Source organism: Pan paniscus, chromosome 15, assembly GCF_029289425.2.
Source record: "Pan paniscus chromosome 15, NHGRI_mPanPan1-v2.0_pri, whole genome shotgun sequence".
In the NCBI taxonomy this organism is placed as follows: domain Eukaryota; kingdom Metazoa; phylum Chordata; class Mammalia; order Primates; family Hominidae; genus Pan; species Pan paniscus.
In genome coordinates this window covers 103412204-103432929 of record NC_073264.2, presented here as the reverse complement: position 1 = coordinate 103432929, position 20726 = coordinate 103412204, and the positions used below count along the sequence as shown (strand labels likewise).

The following is a 20726-nucleotide window of genomic DNA, read 5'->3' as shown; positions in this document are numbered from 1 at the left end:
TTTGGAGCCTCTGACCCCTACCCCCTCCAGTATTACTTCTGCTCCTTTCCTATGCTTTAATTCGAATAGAAACGGATGGCTTTTGCAGTAATCTTAGTTAATATGAAGTTAAAGAAAGGTAAAAAAAATACACATAATGGATTAGTACTGTGGCAGGGAGGGCACTTTCACTCCTGAGCATCGTTTGCCTTTTGAGTCACTCAAGGACTTAGTTAGGGATAAGGAAGTTAGTTACTTGCCTGAGGCCTCAACAGAACTGAGTCGTTTTGTATCTTTTCTGGTATATCCTCAGAATTTTCCTCCACCAATACTTGCCAAAAGTACACAATTAAGAATAGGCGCTCTTTGGGCACAGTGGCTCTCACACCTATAATCCCAGCACTTTGGGAGGCTAAGGTGGGCAGATCAGTTGAGCCTGGAAGTTCAAGACCAGCCTGGGCAACATGGCAAAACCCCCGGTCTACCAAAAAAAAGAAATAAAAAAGTTAGCTGGGCATAGTGGTGGTGCCTGTAGTCCTAGATACTCAGGAGGGTGAAGTGGGGGGATTGCTTGAGTCCTGGAGGTTGCGATTGAGGTTGCAGTGAGCCATGATTGTGCCACTGCACTCCAGCCTGGGTGACAGAGCAAGACCCTGTCTCAAACAACAACAACAACAACAACAAAAACGGTTCTCTTTTGCGATGCTTTTAGTCTATATTTTTCCTATAGAAATAGAAGAAATGGAGTGAGTCTCTTAAAAAAAAAATCCCTAGTCTTGGTATTTGTAGGATCTCCCTTTGTGCCCCAAGGCAGTGACATTGGCACAAGTCTGCTAAACCCGGGGTTCAGTGTAGGGTTACCAGCTCTGACTCTAAAGGTCAGAACCAGCAGCTCCTCCATTTTAGTTCAAGCGATCTTGGACGATTCCCTAATTTCTCCGTGCCTCTGTTTCTTTCTTTATACAATGGGGATAACCACAGTATCTACCCCATAGGATTGTTGTGAGGGTCAAATTAAATAATGCAGATGAAGCACTTAGTGCAGTGCTGGCACACCGTAATAAAGCAACTTGCTATGTAAATCAGTTTTTCCATAACAGATCATACAAGTTAGCAGAGCTTGAAGACTATTTTGGAGATGGACGTGAGATAATAATAGTAAGATTACCGCAGTTGTTCACTACATATCTGGTGTCATGAACAGTACTAGGTGAATTATATGCATGTGTCATTGAATCCTCACTGTGGCCCTGGGAGGAAGATCCACTGTTACATCTTTCAGACTAGGGAATTGAAATTCGGAGAGATCAAGTTCCCCACCTGGCCCGTTGCTGCCCAACCTACACGTTGTGGAGCCGAGTCTGAGCCCAGGTCTGTGTAGGTCCTGAGCTGGTGATCTTCCCACCGTTCTTCCCAGCTGCAGATGCTGATGCCAACGTCAGGTCTAGATGTGGTACATTGTTTTTCTCAAGTCACACCTCTAAGCAGTCCTCAAGTTACTTTTACAAAAACAAAAAGTCTGCTGTGTAAGGTTATAAATAGAAACAAAGGCAAGGAATTTATTAGTCTCTCTAAAAGCCTTTTTTTTTTTTTTTTACTTAAAAGGATAATATGAAAAACCTCAAGCATATACAAAATGAACAGTAGCCCTAGGTATCCAGCAGCCAGAATCAACATCCCTGCTATTTTTATTTAATCTATACCTCCACCCAGTGTCCTTCCTCTACTTGGGCTGCTATAACAAATTATACTGTATTCTGTCTGGCTTAAACAGCAGACATTTATTTCTTACAGTTCTGGAGGGTGATAAGTGCAAGATTAAGATGCTGGCAGACAGGTCTGGTATCTGGCGAGGGCTTGCTTTAGGATTTGCAGGTGGCCCTCTTCTTGCTTTGTCCTCAAATGACAGATAGCAGAGAGAGAGAGAGGTCGCATGTTCTCTAGAGTCTTTCTGGTATTTCTTCTTAGAGCCACTAATGCCATGTGCTCTAATTACCTCTCAAAAGCCCCACCTCCTCATATCATCCCATTGGGGGTTTAGGGTTTCAATGTATGAATTTTAGAGGACACAAACATGCAATCTATAACGTTATACAGTTTTTTAAAGTCAAAATTTGTATATCTTGAAGTGCACATTGTTTATCTGTACAATTTTGGCAAATGGATATTCTCGTGTAATCAAGATGTAGAACATTACTATAACCCTAGAAAGTTCTTCTTGTTCCTTTTCAGTTTCCCACTGCCATCCCAGGCAATCACTAGTATGTGCTCTTGTGTCCACCTCCTTTAACTCAGCATCATGTCTTTGAGATTCATCATTACTGTTGTTCAGTAGTTTATCTCTTTTTTTTTTTTTTTTTGAGACGGAGTCTTGTTCTGTTGCCCAGCCTGGAGTGCAGTGGCACAATCTCAGCTCACTGCAACCTCTGCCTCCCAGGTTCAAGCAGTTCTCCTGCCTCAGCCTCCCGAGTAGCTGGGACTACAGGCCTGTGCCACCACACCCAGCTAAGTTATATTTTTAGTAGTGACGGGGTTTCACTGGACAGTCTCGTCTTGAACTCCTGACCTCAGGTGATCCACCCGCTTCAGCCTCCCAAAGTGCTGGGATTATAGGTGTGAGCAACTGCACCTGGCCAGTTTATGCCTCTTTAATGCTGAGCAACATTCATTACAATCTGTGAGTACAACACAATTTCTTTATCCATTTTCCTGTTAATGGACTTTTTGATAGTTTCCAGTTTTGGGCTACCATGAATAAAACTGCTTATGAAATTCGACTTCTTAGGCTGGGTGTGGTGGCTTGCTTCTGTAATCCCAGCACTTTGGGAGGCTGAGGCGTGAGGATTGCTTGAGCCCAGGAGTTTGAGACCAGGCTGGATGACATATAGCCTGGTCTGTATGTCGTATGAAGAAAGACTTTTAGTATCTTTTTTTTTCCTCTACAAAAAAAAAAAAAAAAAAAAAGACCAGGGCATAGTGGCTCACTCCTGTAGTCCTAGCTATTTGAGAGGCTGTGATGGGAGCGTTGCTTGAGCCTAGAAAGTTGAGACTGCAATGAGCCATGATCACACCACTGCACTCCAGCCTAGGTGACAGAGCAAGACCCTGTCTCAGAAAAACAACAAAAGAAATACAGAAATTCTACTTGTGCATATTTCATTTTTTCTTTTTCTTCTTTTTTTTTTTTTTGAGACGGAGTTTTGCTCTTGTTGCCCAGGCTGGAGGGCATTGGCATGATCTCAGCTCACCACAACCTCCGCCTCCTGGGTTCAAGTGATTCTCCTGCCTCAGCCTCTAGAGTAGCTGGGATTACAGGCATGCACCATCACACTCGGCTAATTTTTTGTATGTTTTCATTTTTTCTTAGGCAGTTACCTAGAAACAGAATCACTGGGTCAAAGGGTAGGTATATGTTTAACTTTATAAGAAACTGACAAACCTTTTCTCAAAGTGATTGTAACTTTTTATTTTTTTATTTTATTTAATTAATTAATTTATTTATTTGAGACAGAGTCTCGCTCTATCACCCAGGCTGGCTATCTCGGCTCAATGCAAGCTCTGACTCCTGGGTTCACGCCATTCTCTTGCCTCAGCCTCTTGAGTAGCTGGGACTACAGGCGCCCGCCACCACGCCCGGCTAATTTTTTTTTTTGTATTTTTTAGTAGAGATGGGGTTTCACCATGTTAGCCAGGATGGTCTCCATCTCCTGACCTTGTGATCACTTCAGCCTCCCAAAGTGTTGGGATTACAGGCGTGAGCCACCACGCCCGGCCTGTAGCTTTTTATATTACCACCGGCAAAGAATGAAAGTTCCAGTTGCTCCATATTCCCACCATTATTTGATGTTAGTTTAAGCCATTCTGATGATTGTGTGGAATTATGGTAGTTTTAGTTTCTACTTCCCAGTTGACTAATGATAAACACTTGATCATGTACTTATTGACCATTCATGTATCTTCATTTATGAATTGCCTGTCCAAGTTTTTGCCCCTTTAAAAATTTAGATCTTAAGAAACAAGCCATCCTAAGGGAGAAAAAAAGAAAAAATAATTTAAAAAATTAGGCTGTTTGCCTTTTTATTGAATTTAGGAGTTCTTTGTATATTCTGTATAGAAGTCTTTTATCAAATATGTTTTGCAGGTAGTTTCTCCAAGTCTGTGGTTTTCCTATCCATTTTCTTTATGGCATCTTTCCATGTGCTGAAGTTTTTTAATGTCAGTGAAGTCCAATTTATGGAGTTTTTTTGTGGTTATTGTTTTTTGTTTTCTGTCTTAGAAGAAATTTTTGTCTACTTCTAGGTTGTGAATGTATTCTCCTGTATTTTCTTCTAAAAACCTTATCATTTTAACTTTTTACATTTAGGTCTGTGATCCATCTTTTTTTTTTTTTTTTTTTTTTTGAGATGGAGTCTCGCTCTGTCACCCAGGCTGGACTGCAGTGGCGCTATCTCCGCTCACTGCAAGCTCCGCCTCCCGGGTTCACTCCATTCTCCTGCCTCAGCCTCCCGAGTAGCTGGGACCACAGGCGCCCACCACCACGCCCGGCTAATTTTTTGTATTTTTAATAGAGACGGGGTTTCACCGTGTTAGCCAGGATGGTCTCGATCTCCTGACCTCACAATCCGCCCACCTCGGCCTCCCAAAGTGCTGGGATTACAGGCATGAGCCGCCGTGCCCGGCCAATCCATCTTAAATTAATTTTTGTGAATGGTGAGCAGTAGGGATGAAGCATCAATTTTTTCCCCCAAATGAATATCCAGTTGTTCCAGCATCATTTGTTAAAAAAAGACTTTCCTTGCCTTCAGTGGATTATTTTGTCAAAAGCTAATTGACTGTAAAAGTATAGGTCTGTTTTGGACTCTCTATTCTGTTTAATTGCTCTCTTTGACTGTCATTATGCCAATACCATACTGTTTTGATTAATGTAGCTCAACAGTAAGTTTTGAAGTCAGATACTAAAAGTCTTTCTTCTTCTTTTTTTTTTTTTTTGAGACAGAGTCTCTTTCTGTCATGCAGGCTGGAGTGCAGTGGTGTCATCTTGGCTCACTGCAACCTCTGCCTCCTGGTTTCAAGCAATTCTCCTGCCTCAGCCTCCTGAGTAGCTGGGATTACAGGCGCCCACCACCACGCCTGGCTAATTTTTGTATCTTTAGTCGAGACAGGGTTTCACCATGTTGGCCAGGCTGGTTTCAAACTCTTGACCTCAGGTGATCTGCCTGCCTCGTCCTCCCAAAGTGCTGGGATTACAGGCGTGAGTTACCGTGCCCGGCCTCTTCATCTTTTTAAAGATAGTTTTGCCTACTGTATGTCTTCTGTACATCCACATACATTTTAGAATCAGCTCATTTTTTTTTTTCTGTGAGGATTCTAGGAATATAGCTCATCAATTCTATTAAAAAATAAAACCAGCCGGGCACAGTGTCTCACGCCTGTAATCCCAGCACTTTAGGAGGCTGAAAGTGGGCTGATCACTTGAGCCCAGGAGTTCAAGACCAGCCTGGACAACATGGTGAAACCCCGTCTCGATTGAAAATAACAAAAATTAGCCAAGTGTAGTGGCACACACCTGTAGTCGCAGCTGCTTGGGAGGCTGAGGTGGGAGGATTGCTTGAGCCTGGGAGGTGGAGGCTTCAGTGAGCCAAGATCATGCAGCTGCACTCCAACCTGGGTGACAGAGTGAGAACCTGTCTCAAAAAAAAAAAAAAAAATGCAGGGGCGGTGGCTCACACCTGTAATCCCAGCACTTTGGGAGGCCGAGGTGGGCAGATCATGAGGTCAGGAGGTCAAGACCATCCTGGCTAACACGGTGAAACCCCATCTCTACTAAAAATACAGAAAATTAGCCGGGTATGGTGGCAGGCGCCTATAGTCCCAGCTACTCGGGAGGCTGAGGCAGGAGAATGGAGTGAACCCAGGAGGTGGAGCTTGCAGTGAGTGGAGATTGGGCCACTGCACTCCAGCCTGGGCGACAGAGTGAGACTCCGTCTCAAAAAAGAAAAAAAAAAAAAAAAACCTATTGAGATTATGAATAGGATTGTATGGGGTCTATCGTTCGATTTGGGAGATAATGCATATCTTAGCAATATTGAACTTTGCAATTCATAAACATGGTATAACCGTCTCTCCATTTATTTCAGTTTGCTTTAGTTTCAGCTATGTTTTGTTTTTGTTTTTGAGACGGAGTTTTGCTCTTGTTGCCCAGGCTGGAGTGCAATGGCATGATCTCAGCTCACTGCAACCTCTGCCTTCCGGGTTCACAGGTTCTAGAGATTCTCCTGCCTCAGCCTGCCAAGTAGCTGGGATTACAGGCACGTGTCACCATGCCCAGCTAATTTTTGTATGTTTAGTATAGACAGGGTTTTGTCATGTTGGCCAGGCTGATCTCGAACTCCTGACCTCAGGTGATCCGCCCCCCTTGGCCTCGCAAAGTGCTCAGATTACAGGTGTGAGCCACCTTGCCTGGACGGTTTCAGCTGTTTTGTAGTTTCACTGAAAAGGTCTTACGTGTCTTTTGTTAAATTTATATCTGAGTGTTTTATGTTTTATAACATTATTATAAAAGGATATTTTAAACATTTATTTCCCATTGCTAGCCATAAGTATGTAGAAATGCAATTAATTTTTGTTTACTTTGTATTTTGAGAAATTTCTCAGGATTCACTTATTTTTTTTTTGTTCTAGTATGTTTTGGTTGCTTTCTTAGGATTTTTTACTTAAAGAAATATGTCACCTGCAAATAGAGACAGTTTTACTCTTCTTTCCCAATGTTGATGACTTTTTTTTTGAGACGGAGTTTTGCTCTGTTGCCCAGGCTGGAGTGCAGTGGCGCGATCTCAGCTCACTGCAACCTCCACCTCCCGGGTTCAAGTGATTCTCCTGCCTCAGCCTCCCAAGTAGCTGGGACTACAGGCACCCGCCACTACGCCTGGCTAATTTTTGTATTTTAAGTAGAGACAGGGTTTAACCATATTGGCCAGGCTGGTCTCGAACTCCTGACTTTGTGATCTGCCCACCTTGGCCTCCCAGAGTGCTGGGATTACAGGCGTGAGCCACTGTGCCTGGCCCATGACTTTTTTTCTAGCCTTTCCCATTAGCTCAGATTTCCAGTACAATATTGAATGCAAGTAGCGGGGAAGTGTTCAGCATTTCAACATTAGAAGCATGATGTTAGCTGTATATGTCTTTTATCAAATTGACAGAGTTCCCTTTCATGAATAGCTTGCTGAGAATTTTTGTCCTGCATTGGTATCGAATTCTGTCAAATGACGTTTTGGCATTATTATTTTTTCCTTTTTCTTTTATTGTGGTGGATAACATTAATTCATTTTTGAATAATAACTCAACCTTGCATTCCCAGTATAGCTGGGATTCCCCACTTAGTCATAACATATGATCAGTTTTACATATTCCTGGATTTGATAGTATTTTGTCAAGTATTTTTGTATTTGTGCTCATAAGGGATACTTTTTTTTTTTCGTGATGGAGGCTTGCTGTGTTGCACAGGCTGGAGTGTGGTGGCGTGATCTCGGCTCACTGCAACCTCCGCCTCAAGCAATTCTGCTTCAGGCTCCCAAGTAGCTGGGATTACAGGCGCGTGCCACCATGCCTGGCTAATTTTTGTATTTTTAGTAGAGATGGGGTTTTGCCATGTTGGCCAGGCTGGTCTTGAACTCCTGACCTCAGGCAATTCGCCAGACTTGGCCTCCCAAAGCACTAGGATTACAGGCGTGAGCTACCATGCTTGGCCTATACTTTTCTTATTATATAAAAGTCTTTGTTAGGGAGTTAGGCGAGGCGTCTCATACCTTTAATCCCAGCACATTGGGAGGCTGAGGTGGGAGGATGGCTTAAGCCCAGGAGTTTGAGGCCAGCCTGGACAAGATGAGACCTTGTTTCTACAAATAAAAAACAGCTGGACATGGTGGCAGGCACCTGTGGTCCCAGCCACTTGGGAGGCTGAGGTAGGAGGATGGCTTAAGATCAGGAGGTCAAGGCTGCAGTAAGCAGTGATTACACTACTGCACTCCAGCCTGGGCCACAGAGTGAGATCCTGTCTCAAAAAAAGAAAAAGAAAAAAGTCTTTATTAGGTTTTGCGGCTGGGTGCAGTGGCTCACACCTGTATTCCCAGCACTTTGAGAGGCTGAGGTGGGTGGATCACTTGAGGCCAGGAGTTTGAGATTAGCCTGGCCAACATGGCAAAACTCTGTTTCTACCAAAACTACAAAAATTAGGTGGGCGTGGTAGTGCATGCCTGTAATCCCAGTTACTCAGGAGGCTGAGGCACAAGTATGGCTTGAACCCTGGAGGCAGAGTTTGCAGTGAGCCGAGGTTGCGCCAGTGCACTCCAGCCTGGGCAACAGAGCGAGAATCTGTCTTAAAAAAAAAAAAGTTTTTGTTAGGTTTTGGTATAAAGGTTTTCAGGTCTAACAGAACAAGTTGGGAAGTGTTCATTCCTCCATTTTTTGCTGAAAAAGTTTGTGTAAGAGTATTTCTTTTTTAAATGTTTGAAATAATTCACCAGTGAAATTGTCTGGTCTAGGAGTTTTCCTTGTGGGGAAGGTCCCCCCCCACAATGATGTTTATTATAACATCATTCGTAGTGATAAAAAGATGGGATCACGATGAAGTGGTGGAACAAGGAATGACCTCAAGGCACATCTGTATCAAGGAATATTAAAGAAAAAAACCAGAACTATGCCAAATAATTTGGAAGGATTTCCATATGATTTTTTAAAAGCTTTATTGAAGGATGATTTCCTTTTGTTTCTTTTGAGATGGAGTCTCGCTCTGTCATCCAGGCTGGAATGCAGTGGTGCAGTCTTGACTAGCTGCAACCTCTGCCTCCTGAGTTCAAGCAATTCTCCTGCCTCAGCCTCCTGAGTAGTGGGGATTGCAGGCACCTGCCACCATTAATTTTTGTATTTTTAGTAGAGATGGGGTTTCATCATGTTGGCCAGGCTGGTCTCAAACTCCTGACCTCAGGTTATCCACCCGTCTCGGCCTCCCAAAGTGTTGGGATTATAGGCGTGAGCCACTGTGCCCAGCCTGAAGTATAATTTTCCTTTCATAAAATTCAGCTATTGTAAGTGAGTTTCAGGACATTTATACGGCTGTACAACTGTCACCACAATTCCGTTTTAGAACACTTTCATCATCTGTTGGGAGGTTTTTGATAACAACTAATAAGAATAAAATAGGGCTATTTTATTAAATAGGGCTGTTTCAGTTTCCAGTTTTATTTTGTGTCAGATTTGGTAACTGTGTTTTTTGAGGAATTTGTTTATCTACCCTAAATTGTCATATTTATTGGCATACAGTTATTTGTAATACTCTCATTATTATTATTTAATTTTTTTTTTTTTTGAGATGGAGTCTTGCTCTTGTTGCCCAGGCTGGAGTGCAATGGCACAATCTCGCCTCACTGCAACCTCTGCCTCCCAGGTCCAACTGATTCTCCCGCCTTAGCCTCCTGAGGAGCTGGAATTACAGGCACCCTGCCACCACGCTTGGCTAATTTTTGTATTTTTAGTGGAGACAGGGTTTCACTGTGTTGGCCAGGCTGGTCTCGAACTCCTGACCTCGTGATCCACCCACCTTGGCCTCCCAAAGTGCTGGGATTACAGGCGTGAGCCCCTGTACCCGGCCAAGGGGGACATTTAGATAATTGATTTTAACCCTTTCTTCCTTTAGTATTTACACATAAGTATCTTTCTAAATCCTGTTTTAGCTGCATCTCATAAATTTCTATATGTTGTGCTTTATTTGGTTTGAAATGTTTTCTAATTTCCCTTGCGATTTCTTCTTTACTGTTTAATTTCCAAATATTTGAGGCTTTTCTAGGTAACTTACTGTACTGATTTCTAATTTAATCCATTGTGGTCTGAGAATATGTTGTGTAAAGTTTTCAGTCTTGAAATGTATTGAGACTTACCTTATGGTCCAGCACATTATCTATATGGATGAATGTTTCATATATACTTGAAAAGAATATTTTATATACAGTTGTTGAATATACTGTTCTGTAAATGTCAATTAGGACAGGTAGTTAATAATGCTGTTAAGATCTTCTGTATCTTTACTGATTTTTTTGAAAGATTGTTCAATCAATTATGGGAGTAGGGTGTTAAAATCTTCATCTCTTTCTTTAGTATTGTCAACTTTTCCTTTATGTATATTAAAATTTTCTCATTTAGGCCAGGCACAGTGGCTCACGCCTGTAATCCCAGTACTTTGGGAGGCTGAGGCAGGTGGATCACTTGAGATCAGGAGTTTGAAACCAGCCTGGCCAACATGGTGAAACCTTGTCTCTACTGAAAATATAAGAATCAGCCAGGCATGGTGGCAGGTGCCTATAATCCCAGCTACTTGGGAGGCTGAGGCAGGAGAATCACTTGAACCCAGGAGATGGAGATTGCAGTGAGCCAAGATCACTCCACTGCACTCTAGCCTGGTCAACAGAGCAAGACTCCGTCTCACAAAAAAAAAAAAAAAGGCTGGTTGTGGTGGCTCATCAGTTTGAGAGGCCAAGGTGGGTGGATCACCTGAGGTGGGGGGTCGAGACCAGCCTGGCCACTGTGATGAAACCTCATCTCTACTAAAAATACAAAAATAGCCTGGGATGGTGGTGGGCACCTGTAATCCCAGCTACTCAGGAGGCTGAGGCAGGACGATAGCTTGCACCTGGGAGGTGGAGGTTGCAGTGAGCCTAGATCGTGCCACTGCACTCCAGCCTGAATGACAGAGCAAGATTTTGTCTCAAAAAAAAAAAATTCTCTTATTTGACACATACACATTTACAATTGTCATTGCTTCCTAATGTATTGACTCTTTTTTTATCATCATGAAATCATAAGTAGTAGTAATCCTTATTTTGCAGTCTATTTTGTCTAATATTAATATAACCATTTCTTCCTCCCCTTCACTTTGAGGACTTTCTTCATATAGATTGTATTGGTTAGATAAACTTATTTTCCATAAAATTCATCCAATAAAATGAAATGTTGAAATTTCATAGTTGATCTTTAAATAATTTTTTTTTTTTTTTTTTTTTTTTTTGAGACGGAGTCCCATACTGTCGCCCAGGCTGGAGTGCAGTGGCGTGATTTTGGCTTACTGCAAGCTCCACCTCCCAGGTTTACGCCATTCTCCTGCCTCAGCCTCCAGAGTAGCTGGGACTACAGGCACCCGCCACCATGCCCGGCTAATTTTTTGTATTTTTTAGTAGAGACGGGGTTTCACTGTGTTAGCCAGGATGGTCTCGATCTCCTGACCTCATGATCCACCCGCCTCGGCCTCCGAAAGTGCTGGGATTACAGGCGTGAGCCACCATGCCCAGCCGATCTTTACATTTTTTTTAAAAGTCTGAGTCCTGGTGATCATAATTTGTTCCATTTGTAGATTCCACTTATGGTAAATGTCATCTGGTTCTTTTCGGAGCAAAGGCTGCCTACATTCCTCTTACATTCAGTTCTGTGGTATTTTGTTTCCAACAGAACAATAAACAAAAACAAACTGAATGTCACCTGACAACAAAATTCAACGCAACTCCAAGGCAAAGAAAAGTAGTTTACTTCCAGGTTTTTTTAGATTTTTTTTTTTCATGATTTTAAAAGAGGGGACAGAGTTGATTTGAATTTTATTAAGCACTGTTATTTGAACAGTTGCTAGATCCTGATATCTAGCAATATCCAGGAAAATGTGCCTTTCTAAATATTTGTCTTAGCTCACTATTTCTCAGTGAATGCCTGTGGAGACATGAAAGACTCCTATCTACAATAAGCAAAATATGTTTTGGGGTGTGATAACTGGTTTTCCTATTACAGAGGAGAAGAATGGATATTTGTGTAAATAGCATGGCTGTTTGGCTGCCCAGTTCTAAAAACTAAGTTTTTCAGATCGGGTGTTCAAAAATTGGAACTACTGCTAGCTTGTTAGCTTCTTGCTCTTTCCACCTGAAGCAGGATTTCTCTATCTCAACACTGTTGGCATTTTGGCCTGGAATTTTTTTTTTTTCTGTTCTGTGCATTGTAGAATATTGAATGATTTGTATTCATTGGTAAATAGCTGCTGTCCTGACCCTTCTGAGTCTCGCCTGGCCCCCTTGTTCAGCACTCCCTAGTTCTGGCCACTTTGAGGACCCAGCTCCAGCATGGTGGGCTGTGTCTTTTCTGATTGGTTGTGGACCTGGGGTGCGAGTTGCTAACACTTTGAATACCAACTTGGATGTGAGGGAGGAAATACAGGATACAAATGAAAATGGGGGCTAGAACTTTTAGTCCAAAAATATTCTTAGGCTCTTCAGGCTATTCTGTTTTCAGGCTCTTCTTAAATATCAGGCTTCTATTTGTTGGCTAACATGAGAGTGACTTAAAATATTCAGACATATTTATTTATTTTTTTTTTGAGATGGAGTCTCACTCTGTTGCCCAGGCTGGAGTGCAATGGCACAATCTTGGCTTAATGCAGCCTCCACCTCCTGGGTTCAAGCGATTCTCCTGCCTCTGTCTCCCAAGTGGCTGGGATTACAGGCACGTGCCACTGCGCCCGGCTGATTTTTGTATTTTTAGTAGAGATGGGGTTTCACCATGTTGGCCAGGCTGGTCTGGAACTCCTGACCTCAGGTGATCCACCTGCCTTGGCCTCCCAAAGTGCTGGGATTACAGGCATGAGCGACCACGCCTGGCCTCAGCCGTATTGATTTTAAACTATACCTATACTACTACTGGGTACTCTTCAAATAACCAAACAAATGTTGAACTTTCCAAAATATGTTAAAAGTTGATAGAACAGAATTTGCCAGTTGAAAAAATAGTCCCGCAATTAGTTCCTTTTGGAGCCCCTGAGATGAAAATTTCTGGTGAATTGAATTATTCAATTAGGTGTGACCCCATGGGCCTACCGTGGTGAAGTGGCATTCTCAAAAGAGGTCTGTCTAGAGGGCAGTGATAGCTAGCCTCAGGCCTTGGGCCTGATTGCACTGTATTGGCATGATTTGTATTGGCAGAGCAGTCTTCATAAAGAAGAGCCTGCAATAAGGCACACCTGCCAAGAGAATGCTTGTCACCAAGTGAATGAAATGGAAAAGAGGGCCGGGCGTGGTAGCTCACACCTGTAATCCCCGCACTTTGGGAGGCCAAGGTGGGTGGATCACCTGAGGTCAGGAGTTTGAGACCAGCCTGGCCAACATGGTGAACTCCATCTCTACTAAAAATAAAAAAATTAGCCAGGCATGGTGGCGGGTGCCTATAATCCCACCTACTTGGGAGGCTGAGGCAGGAGAATCGCTTGAACCTGGGAAGCAGAGGTTGCAGTGAGCCAATATCACACCATTGCACTCCAGCCTGGGTAACAAGAGAGAAACTCCGTTTCAAAAAAAAAAAAAAATCAAAAAGAGTACAGCATCATTAAAGATAAGAAAGAGGCCGGGCACAGTGGCTCACGCTTGTAATCACAGTACTTTGGGTGGCTGAGGCGGGCCGATCATTTGAGCCTGGGAGTTTGAGAGGGCATAGTGGGATGCACCTGTGGTCCCAGCTACTCAGGAGGCTAAGGTGGGAGGATCACCTGAGCCTGGAAGGTTGAGGCTTCAGTGAGACATGATTGCACCATTGCACTCCAGCCTGGATGACAGTGAGGCTTTGTCTCAAAAACAAAAAAAAAAAGGAGGGGTGGGTCTTTTCTTGGAACTTTGAAATGCTCATTTTCAGATAGTGTATCTATAAACTGAAGACTAAATCTTAATTATTAATCTTATTAATTAATCATAAGTTTTAATGTCTACTTTTATGTTTGTTAATATGTAAAATAAACTACCAAGTATTCTTTCAGGATCTTAGATGGGAAAAATTTTAACATACGTTCTAGCTATAAGAACCTTGATTTTTTATGCAGCAATGAGGTATGCTTAACTTCAGTTTCTAATGGGAGAAATAAAACCTTATTAACTTGCTTGAAATATTTGTGAGTTTTAAAATTGTGATCCTGGATAATAAGTAACTCTAATTTTGAAGTTGACCTAAAGTGTGAATGAGCTATCCATTTTTACCTACACGATAGTATTGAGCAAGTCAACAACCTACGAGAGATCCAAGCACTGAGGCGCCTGAATCCGCACCCAAACATTCTTATGTTGCATGAAGTGGTTTTGTAAGTATATTTGGAGCTTGAAAAGTTATCTAAATTTGATGAAAATAATCTCTTTTTAAGAAAGAAAACCATGGTAGACATTTTGAATATTTACTTTGTAGCTCAGAGAGTAACCATTTTTACTTCATCTTACATCACATTTTTATATGGAAAAATGTGCATCTGATTCTTTTTTTATTATTATTATTTTTTGAGAAGGAGTCTCTCTCTCTGCCATCCAGGCTGGAGTGCAGCGGCGTGATCTTGGCTCACAACAAACTCTGCCTCCCTGGTTCAAGCTGTCTCCTGCCTCAGCCTCCCGAGTAGCTGGGATCACAGGCACCCACCACCACGCCCAGCTAATTTTTGTATTTTTAGTAGAGATGGGGTTTCACCATGTTGGCCAGGTTGGTTTCAAACTCCTGACCTCAGGTTATCCACCCACCTTGGTCTCCCAAAATGCTGGGATTACAGGCATGAGCCACTGTGCCCGGCCAGCATCTGATTCTTAATTAATGTGGAAATGCCTTCATTTAGGTGACTCCACATCATAAAAGCATCCGTCATGCAAACAGTTCATCTCCTGGAGCTCAGTTAGGCTGCTGAGGTCTTGAGTGTGAATTTTGACCTACTGGGAAAGCACTGTTTGTGTTATTTCAGGGATTGTACATTCTCATTCTGTCCCTGCCAGTTGCCATTTCTGAACAGTCTCCTGTAGTCTTTCTTACTGTAATTGATAACATTTCTGGGAATTTTTCATTTCTGTTCTAATTATAGAATAGTTTCCATAAGGCTTATCTATCAATCAAAAAGGCAGAGCACAGCTTGTCCCTCGGTGCCTGCCTGAGCCTGGGAAGCCTTCTTCCTGACAGCTCTGTGCTGTGCTTACAGACCTCACTGAACCAGGGAGTCAGGCTACAGGGTTTTGGGACCTTCTTTGCTGTGGGCTAGAATGGCACTGACACTCTGAGAGGGTGCACCTCAGTGTAGAAGCTTCGCTGTGGCTCCGGAGGGAGCCTGGCCTGTAAGATCGGCCAAGGAACTCCAGTTAAACTTCACTGCCAGTTAAAGTCTGGTAGATTTTAATCAGAGAATGAAACAGTTTTAAACTCAAAATGAAATGTCTTGTTATAACTGTGTGGGTTCCTGTCCTGTGGCGTTCTTAGAAGTCAATTTGGGCCAGGTCCAGAGACTGCAGTTTGTATGTAATAGTCTCAACACTGCATGCACATCGTGCACTTCCCACACACTTTACAAAGTACTCTGTCCAGAATCTCACATGGGCCTCGGAACAACCGAGACCTCTTCCAGCCAGATTGGAGGCACCCAGAGTAGGGTCTGGGATGATACAGGCTCTTGCTCAGGACCCTGGGAACCCTTTAAGGGCCTGCTTGAACTCAGAAGTTGGTGGCTTAGCCAGCAGTCTCTGTCCCCATTCTGTGTCAGCGTTGATATCACACACTTGTGATGTGACTCGTTTTTCTCTTTTTCCCCTGACTGGTTTTTGGTTTTTACTCTCCCATTGTGATTTATCCCAATTACATGGAAGGAATTTAGCTAAATTAAAATTAAATTTGCAGTCATGGAGCATGAATTAATTTTTTCTTTCTTTCTTTTTTTTTTTTTTGAGACAGGGTCTCACTCTGTTGCCCAGGCTGGAGTACAGTGGTACGATCTCAGCTCACTGCAACCTCCGCCTCCCGGGTTTAAGCTATTCTTCTCCTTCAGCCTCCCGAGCAGCTGGGACTACAGGCACACGCCACCACACCCAGCTTTTGTATTTTTAGTAGAGATGGGGTTTCACCATGTTGGCCAGGCTGGTCTCAAACTCCTAACCTGAAGTGATCGACCACCTCGGGCTCCCAAAGTGTTGGGATTACAGGCGTGAGCCACCACGCCTGGCCTCTTTTATTGTTTTGCTTACCCAACTCCCCAACCTTTTTCTTCTTTCTGCTGATAATTAATTATGTATTTTCAAGACATATCTGTTTTCAACTTCTAGAATTTTGTTCAAAGTTGGGTTTTTCTAGTATTTTTAGTTAATTTTATCTGAAATACTGATTTAAAATCAAAACCTTTACTGTTTCAGCAATTACACTGTAGTATTTGATGTGGGAGTACCTAATGTTTACTAGAAATGTTTACAAATGAATTAAATATTGGATTATATTTTCTGATTAAGGCCAGAAAATTTATTTTAAAAACTTGCTTTCTTCTTCAGTGACAGAAAATCTGGTTCTCTTGCACTGATATGTGAACTTATGGACATGAATATTTATGAGCTAATACGAGGTATGTAGAATAATTTGAAAGCTAACCTAAGATCCTCTTTTAAGGCTTGTAATTCATATATGCTTAGTTATTCTCAACATCATTAGTCACCATAGTGCTGTAGTTATATATAATACACAGTACAGGGTCACTTCATTCACCAGGAGGCATTTTTCTGACTGCTCATCTACTCAGAACATGGCTGCAAACAAGAAAGGAAGCCCCAGGCCCTCTGGGTGCCCATGTGATCTGGGGGAGAGTGGCAGGAGGCAGCAGGGGCAGCTCTGCTGCAGAGTGCCTGCAGCCAGCCCCGCGGTGGGCATGTGTGTGCAGGCCCGCTGGCTCAGGGGCCTCTCTGCTCCCCAGATCTGCTGTTGCTCGACATTCTGTTCCATGCCTCTTAAGGCAGAGCTTTCCCTCCAAAATACTGCCCTGCATGTGAGGGAAGCTCCTACCATTTTCTAGGATGCTCGTTCATTTCCTTTCTTCTGAACAATAAAGCACTGTATAAGAGAGCATGTTTGCCTGAGGTGACCTCAGTCAGGGCTGGTTTGAGATACTTATAGAGGTTGCCTGAGGGGAACAGGAGAAAAGGAGAGGCTGGCCCACACTGAGCCAATTGTTCCTGGGGGTCTGACTAATGGTTGTGTTAGATGTCAGAACAAATGAACCTTGTATATCTCACTAAGAAAGCAACATAGCAAGTGTTACATTTTACAAATCACATTATACCTAGAGGACAGATAAAAAACAACTGTCCTACTGTCACATGAGTGACTACTTATGACTTGGAAAAGAATTTTAGTGACAGCATCATAGATGATTTAGATGGTGTATTATCTTACAATTTGGGCCAAACTGAAGATGATGTGCTATGGAAAATTTTTAGATTGATAAACTTTTTGTGATGGAAGAAGACACTGATGTTGAAGATATATATGAAGAGTTCAAATAAAATTGTTTTTATGAAGTTGGATAGTGGAAAAAGCATTATATCAATATTTATTTTATATGTGACTTAAAATATGTGTGTGATAGTAAATTACTAACAAAACAAATAGCATAAGTAGCCAAGTTTTTCTACATCCATAAAAGTTGATGTATATAAAGCTGGGTGCAGTGGCTCATGCCTATAATCCTAGCACTTTAGGAGGGACGCCAGTGCGGGTGGATCAGTTGAGGTCAGGAGTTCAAGACCAGCCTGACTAACAAGGTGAAACCCTGTCTCTACTAAAAAATACACACAAAAAAATTAGCCGGGCATGGTGGTGTATGCCTGTAGTCCCACCTACTCAGGAAGCTGAGGCAGGAAAATCGATTGAACCTAGGAGGCGGGGGTTGCAGTGAGCTGAGATCGTTCCACTGCACTCCAGCGTGGGCGACAGAGCGAGACTCTGTCTCAAAAAATAAAGGCCAGGGGCTGGGCGCGGTGGCTCACGCCTGTAATCTCAGCACTTTGGGAGGCTGAGGCAGGCGGATCACGAGGTCAGGAGATTGAGACCATCCTGGCTAACACAGTGAAACCTCGTCTCTATTAAAAATACAAAAAAATTAGCCGGGCATGGTGGCGGGCGCCTGTAGTCCCAGCTACTCGGGAGGCTGAGGCAGGAGAATGGTGTAACAGGAGGTGGAGCTTGCAGTGAGCCAAGATCATGCCACTGCACTCCAGCCTGGGCGACAGAGCGAGACTCCGTCTCAAAAAAAATAATAAAAAATAAAAAAGGCCGGGCGTGGTGGCTTATGCCTGTAATCCCAGCACTTTGGGAGGCTGAGGCAGGTGGATCACTTGAGGTCAGGAGTTCAAGACCAACCTGGCCAATATGGCAAAACCTTGTCTCTGCTAAAAATACAAAACAAATTAGCTGGGCGTGGTGGCATGTGTCTGTAGTCCAAACTACTTGGGAGGCTGAGGCAGGAGAATCGCTTGAACCTGGGAGGCAGAAGTTGCAGTGAGCTGAGATCGTGCCACTGCACTCCAGCCTGGACATCGCAGTGAGATTCCATCTCAACAGAAAAAAAAAAAAAAAAAGTCAACAAGAAGGGAGAATTTTTGGCAAGTTGCTGTGTGTTTAGACGCTTGAGAAAGCTTTGTTTAGAATATATATATATATATATATATATATATGTATTTTTTTTTTTTTTTTGAGACAGTGTCTCACTCTGCCAGTGGCGCGATCTCAGCTCACTGCAACCTCTGCCTCCCAGGTTCAAGAGATTCTACTGCCTCAGCCTCCCAAGTTGCTGGGACTACAGGCATGTGCTACCACACTTGGCTAATTTTTTTTTTTTTTTTTTTTGTAGGCGGAGTCTTGCTCTGTTGCCAGGCTGGAGTGCAATGGTGCAATCAGCTCACTGCAACCTCTGCCTCCCAGGTGCAAGCGATTCTCCTGCTTGTGCCTCCTGAGTAGCTGGGACTGCAGGTGCATGCCACCACGCCCAGCTATTTTTTTGTATTTTTAGTACTGACAGGGTTTCACCATGTTGGCCAGGATGGCCTTGATCTCTTGACCTCGTGATCTGCCTGTCTCGGCCTCCCAAAGTGCTAGGATTACAGGCATGAGCCACCGCGCCCAGCCAATTGTTTTGTATTTTTAGTAGAGACGGGGTTTCACCTTGTTAGCCAGGATGGTCTCAATCTCCTTGACCTCGTGATCCGCCTTTCTCGGCCTCCCAAAGTGCTGGGATTATAGGAGTGAGCCACTGTGCCCAGCCTTAGAATATATGTATTTTTAGGATACATTTATATTTATTTTCAGTAGTAGAGGAATTGTATAATTGAAGAAATTGAATCTATTTCTTTCAATATCTGTCTACAGCGATTGTAGAAAACAGACCTCGCAGTAGACCTCCATTCATTATATAAATATTGTCTTCCATAGGCCAGGCAGTGTGTTCAGTGCACCAACTCTGAGATGCTGTGAGCAACACGGAGCATCCTAGGTTCAGAGATGTTAAAATGTAAGGAGAATGGCCAACAGTGCTTGTAGGGTAGTAAATATTGAAATATGCATCCTGATTTTAGAGTTGGTAAAATTTGAAAAAAAAGCCTGTCCTAGAATTGATGAAATATAATGATAATGATAATAGCTAACAGTTCATGAATGGTACCCATATGGCCCGGCACTGTTCTTAATACTTTATAGGAATTAACTCATTTTAACCTTCCAACAACCCTGTCAGGCAGATACGGTTATTTTTTATTTTTTTAAGATGGAGTCTCACTCTGTCGCCAGGCTGGAGTGCAGTGGTGCGATTTCTGCTCACTGCAACTTCCGCCTCCTGGGTTCAAGCAGTTCTCCTGCCTCAGCCTCCCAAGTAGGTGGGACTACAGGAGCACGCCACCATGCCCAGCTAAGTTTTTTTTTTTTTTTTTTTTTGAGATGGAGTTTTGCTCTTTTTGCCCAGGCTGGAGTGCAATGGCATGATCTCGGCTCACCACAACCTCCGCCTCCCGGGTTCAAGCGATTCTTCTGCCTTAGCCTCCCAAGTAGCTGGGATTACAGGCATGCGCCACCACCCCAGCTAATTTTGTATTTTTAGTAGAGATGGGGTTTTTCCATGTTGGTCAGGCTGGTCTTGAACTCCCGACCTCAGGTGATCCGCCCACCTTGGCCTCCCAAAGTGCTGGGATTACAGGCATGAGCCACCGCGCCTGGCTAAGTTTTGTATTTTTAGTAGAGACAGGTTTCACCATGTTGGCCAGGATGGTCTCGATCTCTTGACCTCGTGATCTGCCCGCCTTGGCCTCTCAAAGTGCTGAGATTACAAGCGTGAGCCACTGTACCTGGCCCAGATACTGTTATTATCCTCATTTGAAACATGAGGACATTGAGGCATGGGGAGATAAGTTGCTTGTCCAAGGTTATATACCTAGTAAGTGGTAGAACTGGGGCTGAACCTAGATAACCTGATCCTAGAGTGCATGTTCTTAACCACCACCCATACCGCCTCATGACAACCCTGTGTGGTTGGCACTATTTATTATTCCCATTTTACAGATGAGGAAATTGAGTCTTGAAGGATTAAGTAATAATCCAAAATTAAGCTGTTAATAAATGGCAGAACTGGGATTTAAACTCAAGCCTGACTCTGAAATCCTAAGCATTAATCTCTGTTGCCGCCCTGGGTCTCTATTTCTGGGCCTAGCTCAGTGCCTTAAATGAATAGAGGCACCTAATTATTTATGGTTATTGATGATGATGCTGCTTTAGTGAAAACTGAATCAATCACTAAGGCTTTAGATACCAGAATGGCAATTTTTGTGACTTAAATTGCTGCTCTCAGGTTATTAGAATATTGAGGAGCACTATTAAAGACTAAAGAATAAGATAATAATGAAATAAGGGAACGA

General features: G+C 43.0%; 1 protein-coding gene across 9 annotated transcripts in view; it reads left to right on the top strand.

Annotated features, from left to right (window-relative positions):
* Nucleotides 1-20726, top strand: part of MOK (MOK protein kinase) — an 82940-nt gene that overhangs the window by 25173 nt on the left and 37041 nt on the right. For 4 of the 9 annotated variants that reach the window (XM_055098033.3, XM_034938185.4, XM_014347696.5 and 1 more), the window contains exons 3-4: nt 14036-14125; nt 16326-16396. In XM_055098033.3, coding sequence (XP_054954008.1) covers nt 14036-14125; nt 16326-16396 — 161 coding nt within the window. Of the gene's footprint in view, nt 1-14035; nt 14126-16325; nt 16397-19259; nt 19334-20726 lie in introns of those variants that run through there. The other 5 variants (XM_055098034.3, XM_024925573.5, XM_003807047.6 and 2 more) reach the window with 2 other exon arrangements.